The 21007-nt window shown below is 41.5% G+C and overlaps 3 protein-coding genes across 8 annotated transcripts in view; 1 reads left to right on the top strand and 2 right to left on the bottom strand.

Annotated features, from left to right (window-relative positions):
• Window positions 1-6230, bottom strand: part of NEK11 (NIMA related kinase 11) — a 135061-nt gene extending 128831 nt beyond the window's left edge. For 4 of the 5 annotated variants that reach the window (XM_045579297.1, XM_045579296.1, XM_045579298.1 and 1 more), the window contains exons 1-2: window positions 6110-6230; window positions 2177-2446 (exon numbers count right to left, since the gene is read on the bottom strand). In XM_045579297.1, the coding sequence (XP_045435253.1) occupies window positions 2177-2346 (170 nt within the window). In that variant the 5' untranslated portion in view covers window positions 2347-2446; window positions 6110-6230. Of the gene's footprint in view, window positions 1-2176; window positions 2447-6109 lie in introns of those variants that run through there. The other variant, XM_045579299.1, reaches the window with a different exon arrangement.
• Window positions 6231-6322: 92 nt separating this feature from the next.
• ASTE1 (asteroid homolog 1) lies at window positions 6323-18777 on the top strand. The gene is made up of 5 exons (XM_036431499.2): window positions 6323-6527; window positions 8069-9390; window positions 14371-14581; window positions 16394-16586; window positions 18273-18777. Exons 2-5 carry the CDS (start codon window positions 8086-8088, stop codon window positions 18583-18585), a joined length of 2022 nt encoding a protein of 673 aa, XP_036287392.1. The 5' UTR covers window positions 6323-6527; window positions 8069-8085; the 3' UTR covers window positions 18586-18777.
• The window catches only part of ATP2C1 (ATPase secretory pathway Ca2+ transporting 1), a 100595-nt gene continuing 95612 nt past the window's right edge, over window positions 16025-21007 (bottom strand). The window contains exon 28 of one of the 2 annotated variants that reach the window (XM_036431495.2): window positions 16025-16616. In XM_036431495.2, coding sequence (XP_036287388.1) covers window positions 16545-16616 — 72 coding nt within the window. In that variant the 3' untranslated portion in view covers window positions 16025-16544. Of the gene's footprint in view, window positions 16617-19600; window positions 19625-21007 lie in introns of those variants that run through there. The other variant, XM_036431497.2, reaches the window with a different exon arrangement.

Consider the following 21007-nt stretch of genomic DNA (forward strand, 5'->3'; position numbering starts at 1 on the left):
TCAAGTTCTTTGATTAATCTAAAAGTGCATATATGGATCTATATTTCACAGAGACTAGTAATAAGTATCCTACAGACCATCTTAGGCTCATGGCCTACCTAAGTCACTCCTATAATAAGTAATACCAAGAGTTAGTGTGGTATGTAAAAGTATGATGCCCTTATCTCAAAAGGTTAGGGGTGTGTCTGCAAACAATAAGAGGAGTGTCAGATCTACTCTGACCTATTAAGGGAACAGCATTCATAAAATTGTAGAAATTTTAAAAAATTAATTTCTCTAGCTATATCTAACATTAACCTGTGCTTATGGCCCAATATGTAAAGCAGAATTTAAAACTTTACCCAACTAAATTGCTCAAGAACGGGTGGTGCTAATTAATATGCTTTGCTGAAAAACTAAAGGTTCAACTGCCAACACTCTAGGGAAAGAATCTAAGAAAAAAAAGATGAGTTTAGCCTTAGCTAGTTCGGCTCAGTGGATAGAGCATCGGCCTGCAGACGGAAGGGTCCCAGGTTTAATTTCCGTCAAGAACACGTACCTAGGTTTCAGGCTCAATCTTTGGCTCTGGTTGGAGTGTGTGGGGGAGATAACCAATCAGTGTTTCTATCTCTCCCCCTCCCTCAAATCTCTCTCTAAAAAAAAATAAATGGAAAAATAGCCTCAGGTGAAGATTAATATATATGTTATGTTATGTTATGTTATGTTATGTTATGTTATGTTATGTTATACAGCTAAAAAGGTCAACATTCTGAGGAGCAATTTCTTTTGAGAAGTTATAGAGCTACAAAAGAATACAGAATTTTTATAATCTCTAGAAAGTTCCTTGAAGAAGTTATCAAAATTGCATGCTTGACATCAGATTTCTTTGACAGATTTTTCTCTCTTAAAAGTGGAATGCAAAAGAAAAACTTGTTTAATAGAGTGCTCCAATTATAAGTTATTGGGTGATGATTAGATTACATTTTATTATGCATCCTTTAATTATTTCTTAACTTGGGTCGTTTATGAATCTCAAACTGTCACTGAATGATAATTATATATAAGACAATATATCTATATTTTAGTTACATTTTATTGATTTTAGAGAGGAAGGGAGAGTGAGAGGGAGAAACATCCATCAGCCAACCTCTCCGTGTGTGGGACAAAGCTCAACCAACTAAGCTACACTGGCCAAGGCAAAATAGGCTAATTTTATTTTTTTAAAATATATTTTATTGATTTTTTACAGAGAGGAAGAGAGAGGGATAGAGAGTTAGGAACATCAATGAGAGAGAATCATCGATTAGCTGCCTCTTGCATACCCCCTAATGGGGATGTGCCCACAACCAAGGTACATGCCCTTGACCAGAATCGAACCTGGGACCTTTCTGTCTGCAGGCTGATGCTCTATTCACTGAGCCAAACCGGTTTTGGCAAAATAGGCTAATTTTAGATGAGAGCCCATGTTTGGTTTAAATATCCAATTTGAGGGCTGTCTAACTACAGACTTTGAAAAACTCCATAGAAAAAAAAGGCAAAGAATATTAATGCCATAGTTCCTTTAGCACACCCTAGTCACCTCAAATGAGAATTTCCACTTATTTATATATCATAAAATTTGTAAAACTCAGTCCTTATAAACAATTCCATCATTCAAGAAGTCCTCATCAAGTTAAATTGAAGCAATTTGTAATTGAGAGCCTGGATTGCATAAAAATCTTATTTTCACATAATCTTATCACATTTCTCTTCTCTAAGTCATTTGGGTTCTTTATTCACCTGCTGAAATGCCTTTTAAAAATCTTATCTGAAGACACCATTTAAGGAGCTATCTCTTCCTAAATTCTTTAATGTAAAGAGCCAAGTGAAGAGAACTCTATATATTTTTAATCAGCTAAAAGTTGCACATGCGGCTGAAACTGGTTTAGCTCAATGGATAGAGCATCGGCCTGTGGACTGAAAGGTCCTGGGTTCGATTCCAGTCAAGGGCATGTACCTTGGTTGCAGGCACATCCCCAGTAGGGGGTGTGCAAGAGGCAGCTGATCAATGATTCTCTCTCATCGATGTTTCTAACTCTCTATCCCTCTCTCTTCCTCTCTGTAAACAATTAATAAAATATATTTTAAATAAATAAATAAATAAAAGTTGCACATTCGGGCATCTAAGTCAAGATGTGCAGGAAGCATTTTTACTTACAATTCCTCCCCTCGTTTGGCTTTCTTGTCTAAAACCAGGTAGACGGTCCCAAAGCTTCCACTGCCAAGTTTCCGTTGCAGCGCGTACCTTCTTGCAATCAAGGCCTTTGGGTGAGTGGGAACGGCTCTTGATCCACTCACATACTTGGCGGCCTCTTGGAATTTCAGCATTGCTCCACAGGTCAGAGAACTGGTTTCTTCGTTTACAGAAACTTAGCGTTCAAGTCTCCGAGGAGATGGTCGAATTCTCCCAAACTGTGCCAGTCAGTGCCTGGAAGATGGAAAGTCTGGGGGTCAGGTCCAAAGGGCTTTAAACTATTCCCAGCATAAAGTGTAAGTTTTTGGCAGTGACACCTGCACCTGGATTCGTGGACTGAACAGCACCATGTTGGTTAACATTAACAACTTGAAAGAAAAACCGTACAAAAGGTGGAAACACCGAAGATTCCAACAGAAGACAGTCTTGCACAAGAAGAGAGCCTTCTCTCAGACATTCACGTTTGGCAAAACTGAGTTACACTCAAATTCCCCCGAAGATCTGACGTGTATACGCATTTTCCCATCAACAATCTGTTTTAAGATATATACTCCCCACTTAACTTTTTTAAAAACACTCAAATATAAGAACATTATCATTTCCTCAAATCTACACATTTGCATCAGCCTTTTTGTCAGTCTTTCCTCCGACCATATGTCTATTTTGATGAGCAAATGTGGAGTTAAGATGAAACCAGAAATGAGCATGGTGCTGGTTTCTTTAGACTTTTTTCACTTCTGTGGACTTTAAGCCATCGTATTTGCATTTCTTTAAATAGATGTGAAAAGTGATGAGGATTCAGAATGAAATTTTTCCCCATCCTAAGCAAACTCTGATGCAGTTTCTAAAGTTTCAGTTATACACACAGTATACAGAGTAATCTCCTTGGATTGGAAACAAGAAGTGTCACAAAAGCAGTTCAGCCATGGCCAGTGTGCTCGTCAGAGCGTCTGCCTGGGCACATAATGGTCTCAGGTTCAGTTTCCGGTAAGGGCATGTACATGGGTTGCAGGATTGATCCCAGGACAGGGTGCGGGTGGCAACCAGTCGATGTGTCTCTCTCACATTGATGTTTCTCTTTCTCTCCTTCCCTCCATCCCTATCTTCCACTCTAAAAATTAATGGGGGGAAATATCCTTGGTTTTAAAAAGCAGTTCAAACCTAACATTGTATTTTAATATTAGCTGAATATAAATGTGCTACAGAGAGGGAAAAGAAAGAAAAAAGGAAAGAAGGGAGGGAGGGAGAGAGAAGGGGAGCGAGAAAGGAGGGAGGGAGGGAAGAAAAAAATAGCTAGAAACCAAGTCACCTTAGTGGCTATGTGCTCATGACAATACTAAGACAACATTAGCACAAGTTGGAACTTCAGAGCTGAGGCTGATACCTCAAAATCCCCGAATGAATAAAAAATTAAATGGGATTACCAAGATCTCAGAAAGTATTAGTAATATCTACTGCTGGGGGAAAAACAAAACAAAACAAAAAAACTGGAGAGCAGGCCTCCAAATGTATCTTTTATTTGCTTCCTCTGCTAGCATAAAAGGCTTTCTGGTCACATTAAGCCGTTAAAATAATGTACAGATGCATCGCTTTTCAGCTGAAAAGGACCCTCAGGACCGACCACTTGGTAATTCTCCTCACTAGAAAGATGAGAGAGAAGCCTCATGTTCGGCAATGGACAGGACAGCCCTGAGAAGCCCGTTTTCCCAGCGGCTCCTCGTTGTGAAGGAGCATTTCGTTGGGGTGTCCTACCCCTGCCCTCTCCTGTTGGCACATTCTTTCTGAACTACCGTGTTTCCCCGAAAATAAGACATCCTCCGAAAATAAGACCTAGCGAATGGAAAGAAAAGACATCCCCTGAAAATAAGACCTAGAGCAACTTTGGGAGAAAAAATTAATATAAGACACTTATTTTCGGGGAAACAGGCCAGATAGAGTGTTGTAAGCTTATTCCGTAGCTTGATGCAAACGGCCGACACCTGCGGGAGTGAGATAAGGGACACTACCCAACCCACTCGGGTACTTCCCTCCACCTGGCCGGGTTGTGCACCACCCGATAGCCTGCCATCCTCCAAGGGCGCGTCCTGCTGTTCAGGCAGCTGGCACAGCGGGCTGATGCAACCCTCACCCAGGCCCTTCTAAGAGGACATCAACACCCCTCAATGCTAACACAGACAGGTCTCGGCCCGCTATGGGAGAATGTGAGAGAATTTCTTAAGCTCTCACAGCATCTCCTGGCCTGGCTCCTGTGGGCCCGGACCCAACACGTTTAAACCAAGCCGTGTCTAAACAGTCGGCTCAGGCCACAGCGGACTCTGGGACCAGGTCCCCTCTGGCCCAAACTCACAGACTCGGCCCTGCTGCTCCCTTCCCAGGCCACCATGAGGCCAGGGATTACATTAGTGTCCTCCATGTAACCATAGAGCTATTTGGTTGCTTGGGAATGTACCACACGGTCCAGATTCTAGAACTATCTGTGTTCTCTTGTCAAAGTACCCCGGCCCCCACCTCAAAGGGTTGTGGGTGAGAAGATGGCAGAGGAGGTAAATGCTGCCTCCCACAACCACATCAAAATGACAACTGAAATACAGATCCACCATCACCCAGAACTGCTGGAGAGCTGGCTGAATGGAAGTCCTACAGCTAGAGAAGTAAAGGAGAAAGCACGCTGAGACTGGGAGGAGGTGCAGAGGCGCAGAACGGGCTGGGCCAGCACCCAAGCATGCTGCTTTCCTAATCTGGAGGGAGATTGCCTCTATGGAGGCCGCCTGAAGGGGCAATGGGTCCCAGCCCCACACCAGCTCCCAGCCCAGGGCTCCAGAGCTGGGAAAAGGAGCCCCTGGGGGGCAGTAGGAGCTACAGGCTGTAAAAACCAGTGCTTACTGGGGCTCAGTGACCCAGAGGCTGGCCCAAACTCACCGACTCGGCCCTGCTGCTCCCTTCCCAGACCACCATGGGGCCATGGATTACATTAGTGTCCTCCATGTAACCATAGAGCTACTTGGTAAATCTAATGAACAGAATAAACTGGTGAATAAAATAGAATCAGAGGCATGGAAATGGAACAGACTGAGGGTTCTCAGAAGGAAGGGGGTGGAGAGGCGGGAAGAGATTAAATAAAGATCTTATTTGCATGTATGTATTCCCTATGGACACAGACAATAGAGTGGTGAAGACCTGGGTGGAGGCGGGAACTGGGAGGAAGGGGGCAAGAGGGGAGGGAAAGGACATCTGTAATAATCTCAATAATAAAGTTGTTTTGTGTGTGTGTTGTTGTTTTTTTAAGAGTGTTGAGAGGTTTAAAAAAATGGTTGTGGATGAACATGAGAGCTTGGAACACACCTTCTTTACCTTTGTATCCTGGGTGCCTGGCATACAGTAGGTGTTCAATAAACTTTGTGAGGGCAAGTAAGTGTTCAGCAGAACAATAGCTGAGGGATATAGCGTGTTCAGGAGGAGAGAAAATGTATTAAGTCGGATGGGAACTGTGAGAAAGGTGAAAGATGACCACTCTGTGCAGACTGACTCTTGGAAGTGAAGATGTCAAAAGACAACAGAAGTGTTTATCACGAGTTGCAGCCAAGCTGTTCTCTTCCTGGGACGGATCAATGAGAGAAAGCAGACTGGACACCAGATTCTGCCAAAGTAGAAATCCAACGGTAAAGGCACACCTAACTTTAGGGTATAAAACTAAAATAACTGCCCCAACATTTCTTATATTTACGTCTTCGCACGTGGGTGAACCTATATCGAGGGGGCGCGAACACTTATCCTCAGGAGGGTGGAGCAGAGCCCGGAGGTGTGCAGGAGGGGGACGTGAGGAGGGGGAACGCTTGGAGATCCAGAGATGCGGACCCCAACCGACCGGGCAGCCTGACACCATCACCTTCCGCATACCTTTCCGCGTCGGGCGAGGGAGCGGCAGCGCCTGGGTATCCACTGGGCGCCGCCTCGAACTGGGACCTACGACCGGCAGAGCCGCGGGAAACTCCCAGCGCCTGGACCACCCGAGGCCGCTGAGTGTTGGCTCCGTTGTCAGGGAGACGGCGCGGAGCATGCTGGGAAGTCGGGGAGGCGGCCGGGAGCCTGTCACCGGGCGGAAGTGTGCTCGGACTCCAGAGGGCGGGGAAGAGCGGCCCGCGCCGCGGGTCCCCCTGCTCTCACCTGACAGCGGCCACTTCGGAGCGGACTGGCTCGCCTTCCTCAGAGACCTCGCGGCCAGCGCCTGCCCCCCCTGCGCAGCCCGGCGCCGCTGGCTCCAAGGACCCGTGCGCCCCGGTGACGTGCACCCGGAGACTTCCTCTCCCCGCTCCAGGTGCGGGGCTGTGGCTGCTGCGGGTCCTTGCCTGGCCCTCGGGCGTTTGATGCGGGGCTGGTCTGGCCGGAGCGGTGCGGGGGGTTTTTCGGTGGGATCTGACAGGTGGGCTCTGCTGAGGGTCCCGCTGGCAGTCGTGGGCACCCGGCTGGCCGGTGTGGGAAGGCCTGTTGGAGGACTCAGATCAAACCACTTGTGCGTTTGCTCCAGCCCAGCGCGCCTTTGCTGAGGATGAGTTGACAGGGGTCTGTGCTGGCAGAAGCTTCACAAGACAGACTTCTAAAGAAAAAAGCAGTATACGGGTGAAGTGAGTCAGATGCAGAGTGCAAGGGGAGGCCCCAAAACTGGACTCAAGATACATTTTAATACACTATCTTTATTTTATTATTTTGTTACTCCTCATGAGAGGATATTTGTTCCGCTGATTTTTTTTTTAAGAGTGGAAGAGAGTAAGGTGCAGAATGCAAGGGGATGCCCCAAAACTCTGTAATCAAGATACATTTTAATGCAATATCTTTATTTATTTATTTATTTTTTTGTAGAGAAGATATTTTTTCCATTGATTTTTTTTTTTTTTTTAAGAGTGAAAGAAGGAGGGAGAGGGAGAAAGAAAAACCCATATCAGAAAGACACATAGCTTGGTTCCTGCACACGCCCTGACTAGGGCTACGAATCCAACCAGCAACCCAGATAAGTGTCCTTGTCCTGGAATAGAACCCAAAACCCTTTGGTGTGCATACCAACGCTCCAACCACTGAGCAACACTGGCCAGGCTTAATGCAATATTTTTAAAAATAAAAATTAATGCAAAAAAATTTCCATGTTTGACAATGAACCATGCTGAGCCATTTTGAAACCTAAAGCCAAAGGGAAAACTGATTCTGTGACTGAAGTTAGCCAGATGCTGAAGGATATTGTTGGTAACTGGGCCAGATAGGCAAAGAGGAAGATGAGAAGAGTCTCTGGTTGGGGTAAAGTTGGACAGTTAGATGCCTTGAGCCAATGCCTGAAAGAAGTTTCCAGACTGATTTTCAAGAAAAGAGTCATATCATTGACCCTACACATTCTAATTAACTGAATCCCAATGCTTTGTGATCTATATTATGAGATTGAGAAGTATATGATTTTTTTGGCTTATGACTTTCTACTCTGAACCCACAAAACAGATATCCTGTGTCGTGTGATGGTGACTATTTCCTATCTCAATATCAAATTCCACAGTTCTATATAGTGTGGCAGTAGTGGACTTCGATTTTTTCCTTAGAATCATCAGCATTTGTATCCAAAGATCAAACACAAAACTATGGACTCTATGTCTTGTAACACGAGGGAAAAGCAAAATAAAAGCATGAAAAAGCACTCAGCTAGTTGGTCTCAACTATTGATAGATAAGAAGTGAGAAGCCCACACCTAATATGTTGGATTTAGAGAGTTTTATATCATTTGTTGTTGAGTTGCTGGTGCTGGAAACAATGGCATGTTCCCCTGTAACCAATTTGTAACCAACATGAATTGAAAGTGTGTTCTGTTGTCTTAAACAGGAAATTCTTCAGACATCATGGGCATTCGAGGACTAATGAGTTTTGTGGAAGATCACAGTAATGAGTTCTTCACTGACGTGAAGTTGCGAGACACCAGAATTATCATTGATGGCTATGCCCTCTTCCACCGGCTTTGCTTCAACTCACACTTGGAGCTCCGGTACGGAGGGGACTATGATGCTTTTGCAGATGTTGCACAAAACTTCTTCGAATCACTGTTTTCTTGTAATATATGCCCGTACGTTGTATTAGATGGAGGATGTGACATTTCAGATAAAAAGCTTACAACGCTGAAGGATCGAGCTAGAGAGAAGATCCAGGCGGCCCATTCCCTTTCTGTTGGTGGGAGTGGGTGTGTCTGTCCCCTTCTCACTCGGGAAGTGTTCATACAAGTTTTGATCAGGCTGCGGGTACCTTTTGTCCAGTGCTTTTCAGAAGCAGATCGGGACATTATGACGCTGGCTAATCATTGGAATTGCCCTGTGTTGTCATCAGATAGCGACTTTTGCATTTTTGACCTGAAAGTTGGGTTTTGTCCATTGAATAGCTTTCAGTGGGGAAACGTGAACACTAGTAAGGGCACGCAGGGCTGTTATATCCCCGCCAAATGCTTTTCTCTTGATGCACTCTGCCACTACTTCAGCAACATGAACAAAGATCTACTCCCTCTCTTTGCGGTGCTGTGTGGGAACGACCACGTTCATCTGCCCATCGTGGACACGGTATTAAGTCAGGTGCGCCTTCCTCCTGGAGCTGCCAATGCCAAGGGGAGGAGACACTACCGAATTGTGGGCCTTCTGAGCTGGCTGTCTCGTTTTGCTGGCCCCACCGAAGCACTAGATAATGTCCTGAAATATCTCCCGAAAAAGGATCGAGAAAATGTCCGGGAGCTTCTCTGTTGTTCCATGGAAGAATACCAGCCGTCCCAGGTGAAGCTGCAGGACTTCTTCCTGCGTGGTACGTACGACTGTCCGGAGGCCTTGGGTCTGGGTGTGCCAGAATGGGTCCTCGTGGCTTTGGCCAGAGGTCAGCTGGCTCCTTTTGTCAGCGATGCCTTGGTGCTAAGACGGACCTTTCTTCACACACAAGTGGAAAACATGCAGCAGCCAAATGCCCACAGAGTATCTCTGCCCATCCGGCAAGTCATGTATGGGCTGCTTTCGAATGGCTCCGCACCTCTGCGGGGTGCACCCTTGAATGCGTCGCCTCCTCGGCCTTTGGCTTTCAGTGAAGTGGAAAGGATTAGGAAAAACATCAAAATATCGATTGTTGATGCCGTAAACCTGCCCAAGGATCATTCTGACTTAAGCAAATTGACTGAGGTGAGTGTAATACTAATGTAATTTTTGTAAAGCATTTTATAGGTTTCAGGGTGCTTTCCTGCAGATTATCTCTTGTAATGAATGTAACAAACTGAGGTCAGTTGCCATATTGCACCCATTTCTTAGCTGAGAAAGCGGAGCTCACCGTGGTAACTATGTGAGACCTCAGCCAGGGAGTGTCAGTGCCAGGACTCACACCTAGATCTTTGGTGCCAAATATACCATTTCCCTGTACTTCCGTGGTCTGTGTTATCTCTGAAAGTATCAGTACTACTTTGCTGTTACTTAGCTATCCATACAATGGGGTTATGTGGCAAAATAATAATAATAATAATAATAATAATAATAATAATAATAATAGGGGGAAAAATCTGAGCTACAAAAGAAAGTGTGCCTGAAGACATTGATAATACAAGGTTACTTACAACTTATAAAATACAAGATTAATTACAAGTTACTATACTCAGGGACCCCCAGGATGACTTGCAGTTTTGCAAGTCATTTTTATCATGCTAAGTAACACAGCTACTTCGCCACATTTCCAGGGTTACAAAACTAGAAACTTGACCATAGGTCAAATGCCAGACAGAAAGGATTTTTTTAAAAACATTTTATCCACTCCCATAAAATTGAAAGCAACATTCTGAAGGATATTTTGTTGAAATTAGATCTCTACTCATAACAAAAATGGTGCTAAGAGATATGTCAAGTGGTCTTGTAAAGAGTTCTTCTCCCTTTACACCCTTGCTGATAGCTGGTATTTTTCTATCCTTTTAGCTATTTTGGTTATTGTGTAGTGGCATCATCAGATTTCTTATAATACACAGGGCAGTCCCCTACAGCAAAGAATTATCTTGCCCATAATGCCAATCCCTGCCTTACACAGCCTCCTGTTAATGACAGCTCAGGCAGGAGGAAACAAGATTCTCATCAGGTAGGTACGAGAGCCTCTTTGGTCATGGTGAATGACTGCCAGTGGGAACACAGGGTTTCTTTTTTGGTAGATGGAATGTTCTAGAATTAGTGATTGTTGCACAAGTTGCACAAGTTGAAATTTTAGTTCCCTCTCTATGCAGTGATATCATTTGGCTTCCCCTTGGCATAAGCTAATCAATTCTGTATTCAGCTCAATGCTAGCTCTCATTAACCCACAGTAATTCTAAACAGTATCAAAAGCCACTTCAAAAGGGTAAATTTTATGACATTAATTATCTCAATTAAAGAAAGAAAAGGTCTCATTGACCTTCTTTCCCACAGGATCCATCCTTTCTTGTAACAATTCCGTAGACATCCCTTTGGAGGGCCCTGCAAAATACAAGGTTAATTACAAGTCACTGTACTCAGGGAAGTCCCATGATATGGTGTCCCACCATCTGGTGGTTAGAGTTTATTCATACTTTAAGACTAGATGCAGCTTTACAAGTCATTTTTATCATGCTAAGTAACACAGCTATTTCGCCACATTTCCAGGGTTACAAAACTAGAAACTTGACCATGGGTCAAATGCCAAGCAGAAAGGATTTATTAACATTTTACTCACACCAATAAAATTGAAATTACCAACATTCTGAAGGATATTTTGTTGAAATTACATCTCTACTCATAACAAAAATGGTACTATGGTGGTGTTTTTCTGTTTTTTTTTTTGTTTAATTTATGGCTTTGTTGAGAAATAATTGATGTGTAATGAAGTGCCTGTAGTTTAAGTGTGTACTTTTATGAGTTTTGATGTATGTTTATATCTGTGAATCCATCCTGCAATTAAAATAAGGAATATATCCATCACTCCTCTTGCCTCTTTGCAATTAATTCCTTCTTGAGTTTGTACATATGGTAGAGTGCTCAGAAAGTGATACAGCAATTTTCAAACCAACAGCACACTTCCATGTAAAGAACACCCAGAGGAAGACTATCAGCACCCCAGAAGCTTTCCCTCGTGTCTGGTTCTGGTCACCCTCCTTCATGCCCTCTGTAATCACTATCCTGACCTCTTAACATTTAAGAGTTTTGACTGCTTTTATAATTCATAAAAATGAAATCATACAGTATGAATTCTTTCACCTGGCTTCTTACATTCAATGTGGTGTTTGTGAGATTTATTCCTATCTTTGTGTGTAGTTGCAGAAAATTCATTTCTCATTGCTGTATATTTTTACAACCTGGGAATATACCAAAATAGTTTTCCCACTTTATAGCTGATGGACATTTGGGTAGTTTGCATTTTGGGCTATTATGAATAGTGTTATGAACATCTCAGTGCACATCTTTTAGTGAAAATATGAACACATTTCTATTGCATAACTAGGAGTGGAATTGTTGAGTTATAGCATACACATATGTTCAGCTTGGAAGATATATGTCAAGTGGTCTTGTTAAGAGTTCATCTCCCTTTACACCCTTGCTGATAGCTGGTATTTTTTTATTCTTTTAGCTCTTTTGGTTGTTGTGTAGTGGCATCATTTTAGCCAATTTTAGGGGTGTTAATTTGCATTTTTCTGATGACTTATTTGAGCACCTTTTCATGTGTTCATTGGTCATTTGGACATTCTATTATATAAGTTTATGTTCAAAGACTAGGGCATTTTCCTGATATATATGTGTGTGTGTTGTTAAATAGCATGTATTGTGAATAGCCTTTCCCATTCTGTGGGTTGTCTTTTAACTTTAGTATGTTTTGATGAACAGAACTTGTTAATATAGACAAATTTAAATATTTATAATCTATGGTTATTACTTTTCTGAGTTAAGATCATGAAAATATTTTCTTTGCCTTTCATATTTAGATCAACAATCTACCTAGAATTGATTTGTTTCCATATAGTGTGATATTGGGATCAGGACATTTTTTCCCACATAGGAAAATCCAGTTGAGTCAGTGAGTGTTGGAGGCTGATTATATGCCTTGCAAAGTGGAGATGACAAGTGTTCTCATCACTTAACTGTATGCAAAGTCAGGTGAAATTTTAGTTCCCTCTCTATGCAGTGATAACATTTGGCTTCCCCTTGGCATAAGCTAATCAATCAATTCTGTATTCAGCTCAATGCTAGCTCTCATTAGCCCACAATAATTCTAAACAGTGTCAAGTGCAAATGTGATTCCAGAGACAAATGCAGGTACGAATATAGGAACTTTGTGGTAGAATCTGTTTTTCTTAACATGATGTGGTAATGATACTTTATCTGCTTTGTGCCAACTGTTGTAATAGAAAGTTTATAGTCTCATTTAATTCCCACAGTAAGTACATTTGGGAAATGTTAATTGCAGTGGACAGAGCACCACTCCAGCTAACCAACAAGTGGATAATCGTAAGGAGAAATGGAAGAGGGTCATTCTTGGGGAGTAAGGCAGTGTCACGACCAGCCTCTCTGGGCATCCCTGCCTGTGTGGCAGCTACTTCTGCAGGCTTGCGCTGTCCATCCTCATGGGAGTTGTCACACTGGATAAAACCCAACCAGAATTAAGGGCTGTGCGCAGAGTTGTTTCCCTTTTGGAAGGGGCTAAGGACTGGTGGGTTCCATGGGACATTTTGTGTCACTCACTGTAATGCCCATTTTACAGTGGATCAGACTGACTATAGAAAAGCTCAGAAACTTGCCCAAGGCCATAGAGTTAGCGAGGGACAGCACATCTTTGAAGTCAAGCTCAGACTCTGCATTGATCACAAGTTATAACTTGGCTAGAGAATTCAGTAATGTAAGCATTTTAAGTCAGTAAATAATTCATGTATTTTCTTAGCCTTTAGTTGGTGTGTTTTTCTACCAGTTTAAAAGATTATAAAGGATAGTTTTTGTTTCACTTGTAATTTAAGTAGTTAATGCTACTTCCCATGGGGGAGGGGAGGGGTGATTATACTGTAAAGCACTTTACCTATTTCTAATTAAAAATTTTTAATCACAGTATTAAATTATTAAAACTAGTACTTATAAATCATTGATGTAATGCTGTCATGTATTGATGATGAAACTATTTTGTCAATTATGAAGTGTTTTATTTCAGTTTAACTCTTATTCTCAGCTGTCAACACATTTATTGATTACTAATTAGGTCTTTGGTGCTGAGAAATGTGTCAGACCTTCCCATGCTTTCAGAAAGTTAATAAAGAAATACTTTTCTAGCTGCATGCAGACACTAGGTATACAACTGTGTTTTTCTCTTAAAGTTTGATTGTAAAGTCTCCCTGAAGGTGTCCTCTTAATAGTACTAATTTCCTCATCTGTGGAAGCTTAAGATTCGTTAAAATTATTTCAACAAGTAGCCAGAAGCCCTCATAGCTGTTCACTTTCTTTTATTTGAAGTGCACACTCTAAAACATTGAGGAAAAGTGAGGGTGGTGTCTTATTCCTATTTCCCTTGAATATACCTCTTACCTGCAAGTAGCCCCCCTAGGACAGTCTCTGTGTAGAAGACAAGCACCTTCATCTGGGCAGGGATATGAGAGAAGACCCAAACAAATAGAAAACTATTATTATATGCCACAAGGGTGCACATAATCAAAGTTTCTTCCGGAGGTGATCGGTAATGGTGTCATGCAGAAGGTGGAGCCTAAATATTCACTGCCAGGAAAGGGATTGGTTAAGTATAGATCATTGTTTCTCAAAGCTGAATAATTAAGATGAAGATTCCTGGGCTCCCTCAGATTACTGAGTCAAAATTTAGGGGTTGGGTGTGAGGATTTGTTTTTTAAGAATCTTCCCAAGTAACATGTGCACTGAAGATGCTCAATCAGACCACTTGGAGGATGGAATGTCATGAGCAAGGGCTGTGTCGTGGGAGTAGACAGTACTTTCATTCATTCAACCATATTTATTAAGCACCTTATTAATGTTCTAAATGCTTTGAATGTGACTGGCTGATTTTTTTTACACAGGAAGATGAGAAACTAACACAGCAATTTCATTTGCATTAAAATCTCTTCATACTAAGGGGGGAAAAGACATTCTCCCAAGTAACTTGCAAGGTGCTTGATATATATTTTTCAGCTCTCCTCAGCTAGACGGCAGGCACTTCTCTTAGAAACATTAAAGGTGAAACAGACCGTCCTGGACCCAATCCCTCCTTCTTTGAAGTTGCCCATTGCTGTCAGTTGCTACTGGTTGCAGCACTCGGAGGTCAAGGCAAAACTACATCATCTACAAGCCTTGCTGCTGGGGATGCTGCAGGGGCCCCTGCATGCCATAATCGACAGCCCTGGTAGGTATCTGGAAATTCCTTAAGTCTATTTTTCCATGTTACTTACATATAACAGAAAATCTTGTGGTTTTTTTTTTTAATCATGTATTATCTATTCCTATCAGTTGTATTAGAACTTAGAAATGGAGGTGCCAATACATTGCCAATTCATTGATAAATGCTTTTGAGCACTTCCATGCGTCAGGCTTAGTGCTGAAGGGCTTGACTTCACAGCAGTGAAGATGTATTGTTACCACCTAATCCTGTAACCTATGAAGCGTGACAGTTGCATTTTATATTCCACCTTTTCTATTCTTTCCTGCCCCTATCAGCAGTGCTACAGCAACATCAGCACTACAAACTTATTTAAAATTGCCCATTGGTGAAAGTAAACATTCATGCCTGTGCTGTGTTTTTTTTTTTGTGTTTTTTTTTTTTCTCTTTTCTCCACTGCAAGTTTCCATTAGTTTGTAAGCAGTGATGGTAAAAGTAGTAACTTCTCTATTGGAGAAATATACTTTGAGGCAATTTTATCTGTGTTTCAATGTCAGGTGAAATCAATGTTGATGCATTGGAACAGTTCAGTTCTTGAATGGAATTATCCTCTCTAAAGATTATGAATGCTGTAAAACTTCCTGTAAACATGTATAATCGTTAACACCCTCTAGAACAGTAATGGCATCATGGAGAAGATGAGGCCTAATGCTGTCATCCATCTAATAGCATAGCCACTAGCCACATTTCAGGTGCTCAGCAGCCACATATCACTAGAGGACCGCGAAGATATAGAGCCTTTCCATCATGGCACAAAGCTCTACTGGCTAATGCTCCTCTGAAATGTACTTTTTAAAGTAAGTTAAATGAAATAATGAACCAGCATAGACTCCAAGGAAGTCCAAAAGTGAGAGAAGCTGCCAGAAAGGGACTGTTGTTTTATTTAAATCAGAACAAGTAAGGCCCACCAATGGTTAAGACACAAGTTTAGGGCATTTCATCTCATTGAATAATTTATGAAAATTTCCAGAGCACGAGCCTATTAAATTTTTTCCTGAGTCCAACGGAAGGGGCATGTCAAGGGTCTGTTTCTTTTCTTTTAGGAATTGTGGACCTGGCACCCAGGCAGGCTCAGTGCCTTGCTGCTCGCTAGTTGGTAAAAGGTGGGCCTCTTTTCTGTTACCTTCAAGTCGGTCCGCATGTCATGTTGTTTGCCCCTGCTCAAACAAAACTGCGGAAGGGCGTGGCTTCTGTGAGGAATACATACAGAGTTATTCTTTCCCAGGGCAGCCGTTTCTTGCCCTTGTCCTCGGTGCGTGAAGAAGTGATCTGCCACATTCTCCATGAGTCTTACTTTGTTTTCCTCCCATTAAACAGAAGTTAAAATGTGCTTTGAACACATGGACTGTTTCTTTAAGTGCACTATAGCCTGGAGGTTTCCATGAAAGGAAGTTTGGTAGAAGATAACAGTAAAGAGAATGACATTTAATAGTAATTTATGTTTTTCGGAGATAACTTTAGGGTCTGGAGAGTTTGATGCAGATATATTTAAGGTCAAGTGGAAGACTGGTGGAAGTGATTATTTTAAGGAAAAAAATAATTTGGCGTTGAGTGAAGTTAGATTGTCATTAAAAAGGCATTTCAGAATAATATTTGTTTATACAGCAAGGCTTTTATATTGACGTTAAAATAGTAAAGAGCCAGAAAAGAAAAGCACTTTGGTTATTTAAACCAATTTTTTCTTTATGGAATTTGAAGTTTTATATATATATATGGAGAAACTTACAAACTGACACAGTATTTTAGGAACTACTACCCTTGGGTTGTTTCCTTGTCTAGGTAAAGATCTGCGGAAGGATGGTGCTAAGATGTTGTACGAAGAGTTCCAAAGAGTGAAGGAGCAGATGCAGCCAAGCCCGAGACTGGATTTAGACACAGCTCACGTCTTCTGTCAGTGGCAGAGCTGTCTGCTGATGGGGATGTATCTGAATCAGCTGCTGTCCACGCCTCTCCCAGAGCCAGACCTAACTCGGTGAGCACCAAGGGAAACTAGTTCAGATGACTGCACACAGAAGCAAATACCTTTATTTACATTTAAAGCAAAGAGGTTATGTTTAAAAATTAATCTTAGGATAATTGGTCTTGGAACACTATAATAGCTAAAGAGCTGGAAACAAGAAAAATATTAAATTATTTCTATATTCTCAAAGAAAATTAGATCCAAAGTAATAAAAAGAGGCAGTTGTTGGATGTAATTTGTTCCCTCATTCCTTTTAAGTTTGTTCAGATGTCACGTTATAAAAACTTTTTCTGACCATCCAATGAAATATTACTACTGTCTACTTCAAGTCACTCTAGTCCTATTACTCTTGTATTTCATAATTGCATTTCTTACCACGTATTGTTCATTCGTTCATTCAAATATTCATTAAATGCCTACTTTGGTCTTTATTATAATGAACAAAACATTTAAAAAAAAAAAACAACCCTCTGTTGTCTTGGAGGTTTTATTCTAGTGAGATGATTATTAGATGCTTAAATGGACTTTATCTCGGGCTTTTCTTTGCCCGAGAGGCAGCCTGTATACCAGGAAGTGAGTATAATGTCTGACTATGGAAATGAGTAAGAAAGAAATGAAAGCAGTGTGTGGGCCAGTGAAAAAGTGGTAGGATCAGTGGGTTAGACATCCTGGTGGTTGTCCATCAGGAGGTACTTACTAGGATCGAATAAAATAAAAGGGAGATGGTTAGAAAATGGAATTGAGATTATATATAAACTTTATCTCCACTTGAATGTAAACTCTAGGAGGGAAGGGACTTGTCTATTTTACGTACTGTTGTTGTCCCCATACCTAGCATATTGTAATTGTATAAATGGTTATTGACTATAGAGTGATAAATAGAGGCATGCAAAATATGCTGATGTGGCTTTAAATGTTTCATGGTGAAAAGTTTCCTGAGCAGTGAAAAGTGTTGTTAATATATTTCTGGGCCTCATGTGTGAGCTAACCCTGGAACCCAAGTAAGATTAATGACCTTAGACCTATGGATACTTTACTTCTGGCCTTTAATAATTTAGGTCATTTTTGACTGGATCCTCTCTTGTTGCCAGAAATCCATTTATAATAAAAAAAAAAACAAAACAGGATAAACAAGACCAAACAGTTCTCTTTGTGATTTCAGTAGAGGGCTGTTCTTGCATCTCAGCACTAAGGTTTTTTAAATGATGGTTTTTACACTGATTCAGTGATGGTTCTACATATTAAAATTGTGGCTCCCAGTTAATCCCATCTTATATTTATGAAGTAGGTTTTTAGTCCAAGGTGAATAATGACCTTGCAAATGATGCCATTAAATTTCCTCTTATTTCAACAGACTACCTGTTTGGTTTATCAGAGGCATTTTTAATTCCTTTTCTTTGAAGTGTTAAGAGGCCTGCTCAACTTTGGTCTTATAGAACCAGCAAACATCCATCATTGAACGTAACGTTAAAAGTATCATGAGCCAAGAAGTAATCTTTTTAATAACAACTCAGTTTCTTCCTTCAAGGAACAGATTATTCTTAAGTAATTTTAATAATGATTTTGTAGAAGAGCTCTCAGTGTTTTCAGATGCATTCGTTGAAGCCATAATGACATAAAAGATAAAATGACATAATGGTGGTGTCCCAGCGACTGAACCTCTGCTTTAACACCTTTCCTCTCTCCCCTGTTGAATAGGCTGTATAGCGGAAGCCTGGTGCATGGACTATGCCAACACCTGCTAACATCAACCACTGTAGAAAGTCTTCTGAGCATGTGTTTTGGGGCAAGGCAACTTTATGAACACCTATTCAATGCCACAAGGTCATATGCCCCTGCTGAGTTATTCCTTCCAAAGGGTAAATCAAATTCTAAAAAGAAAAAGAAAAAGAAACAAGGTGCCAGCTGGGCAAAGAACAGAGGAGAAACCCTCTCAGACATCAGATGGTGGTATGAGAGTAGCAATCGGTTTGGGCTATTAATGGTTGAAAATCTGGAGGAACATACTTAGGCGTCAAAGTTTGAATAAATTCAATCTGCCAACAGATGTATTATTCTTACTTAAAATTTTTCCGTTATCTGCCTTGAAATGATTAACTTTTTTCTTTAGAACTAACCTGTTAGGGGATAAACATTATAATAGATAATCTCTGAATTCCAAGGTATTTTGTATTCAGCTTTTAATAAATACAACGTGATTTAACACATTAAGCCTGTTTTGTCTTCCGGACGGAAAGTATAGTGACTGTCAAGGTGCTCAATGTGTTAAGAAACTTCTGTATTCCTTACATATATTTGGAAGTGTATCTGTACTTCTCATGTTCAGATGCATTCGTTGAAGCCATGTTAATGATGGTGTCCTAGCGACTGAACCTCTGCTTTAACACCCTTCTCTCTCCCCCCCTATTGAATAGGTTGTATAGTGGAAGCCAAACACAAAACTATATACCTCTAAGTACTTAGTAAATGAGACTATGGCAGGGTTGATTTGTTGAGTGCTTTAGATATACTCCAGGTTTTACAGCAGAGGTTGAAATCCAAACAGCCCCAACAAAATAAAAAACAAGCATCTTGGTCTAGAGAAGGAGGAAACACTAAGAAGAAATTATGCAGCAATAACAGAATCTATTATTGCTATTTTAGGAAGAGTGCATAGGGGTCCTTAGTAAGGAAGTTTGTAATCTCAATCAATCTCTCTCCCCACTACTTGGAAATTCGACCAACCAGGAGTTCGACTGCTCTCTATGCCGTGCACTAACCACCAGGGGGAGGTGCAGAACAAAAAAGGTCCCAGCCAGCAGCTGGCAGCTGGGGAAGGGAGGCCCCAGCTGGCAGCTGCTAGGGACCCTACCGGTGCATGCATTTCGTGCACTGGACCTCTAGTGTAAACATAAATTTTAAAGGTCTTTCATGATAATTGACCAAGAGTAAAAGAATTCAAAATTAATTACAATTTTAGAAAATAAAGACCTCTGTAGCTAGAAAGATGCTACAATTGCCTTTTTCTCCTGTTTACACAAATGAATCCATGATTATGCCTGTTACCCTATCTGTAAAATGGGATCAGAATAGTTCAAACAATGACCTACAGATAAAATGACATGTATCTTTAAGTTACATAGCACAGTGCCTGGTACTAAAAACATGCAATAAATGATTTTTACATCCATCCGTGAAAACCAAGAGCAAAGCAAGGGATCTGGGGAAAGTGAGAGTGCTGAGTTGAAAAATCAAGGCACCAGAGGTTGCAGAGCTAATAGAATTTTGCAGATGCAAAGGAGGTCAACACTATCAACTCTGGCTGAGATGAGGACCGGAACATGAGAATGTTGAGCAGTTTCAGCAGAACTGTTAGGCTGAAGCCATACTGCCGAGTGCAGAGGTGCCAAGAGAATGTGAATAGGCTGCCAAGCTCAACCTCAGAGAAGAATGAAAAAAAAAGAGACCAAAGGAATTGTGCCTATGTAAGGAAGACTTGTGCCCTTCATGCCCTTTTGTCTTATCAAGGCGTTTTCTGCAGTGCTTTAGAACCCAATTTGAAAGATCACTGGATGTATTTAAAGATAGGAAAAAACTAAAGAGCAGATCTTATCACTTCTTGGAAATGTCCTCTTCCTGCAACTGCCAGGATTATTTCCTGGCCCTACAGGATAATCCTAAGGAAGCCAAACCCAGCTTTCCCCCGTAGGTTTCCAGAGTTCTCTGGGTGCCCCCCTCTAGCACATGCTGTTTGGCTGGCACAACATGAACCCAGGGTAGCACCTGGAATGTAGTCACCCTCAAGACCAGACAGGCGAAAAAGACACACTCTCACTAGTACCTACTCGTGTCCTTAGTGCTTTTCGCAAGGTGTTGTGGGATATATATTGGACAGATATATTAATAAGATGCCTCCCACTTTCTGCAACAACTGTATTAGCCATATAGGACAAGTAGCTATGGCATTTCTTTCCAGTTATGAATAATGTTAAAATTCAAGCCCATCTAGCTATAAAACTTCTAAGAGGAGAACCATATGCAAAAGAAAGAGATTTTAAAATTGAGTGGCACCCTAGCCAGGCTGGCTTAGTGGATATAGCAGTGGCCTGCAAAAAAGGGTCCTGGGTTCAATTCTAGTCAAGGATGCATACTTGGGTTGCAGGCTTGATCCTCAGCCAACGTCAGGGATGTGTACAGGAGGAAGCCAATCAATTTGTTTCTCTTACATCAATGTTTCTCTTTGTCTCTCCCCTCCCTTCCACTTTTTCTAAAAAATCAGTAGAAAAATATCCTCAGATGAACAAAATAAATAAATAAAAAGCAAGCTCTGTCTGATTTGGCTCAATGGATAGAGCACTGGCCTGCAGAATGAAGGGTCCCAGGTTTGATTCCAGTCAAGGGCATATACCTTGCTTGCAGGCACATCCCCAACAGGAGGTGTGCAGGAGGCAGCT

The sequence above is a fragment of the Pipistrellus kuhlii genome, unplaced genomic scaffold (assembly GCF_014108245.1).
Source record: "Pipistrellus kuhlii isolate mPipKuh1 unplaced genomic scaffold, mPipKuh1.p scaffold_m20_p_11, whole genome shotgun sequence".
In the NCBI taxonomy this organism is placed as follows: Eukaryota; Metazoa; Chordata; class Mammalia; order Chiroptera; family Vespertilionidae; genus Pipistrellus; species Pipistrellus kuhlii.

Coding starts and splice junctions, on each gene's coding strand:
- ASTE1 (XM_036431499.2), top strand. CDS start 8,086: ATGGGCATTCGAGGACTAATGAGTTTTGTGGAAGATCACAGTAATGAG. Junction 9,391..14,370: donor ACTTAAGCAAATTGACTGAG/GTGAGTGTAATA, acceptor TATATTTTTCAG/CTCTCCTCAGCTAGACGGCA. Junction 14,582..16,393: donor TGCCATAATCGACAGCCCTG/GTAGGTATCTGG, acceptor TTCCTTGTCTAG/GTAAAGATCTGCGGAAGGAT.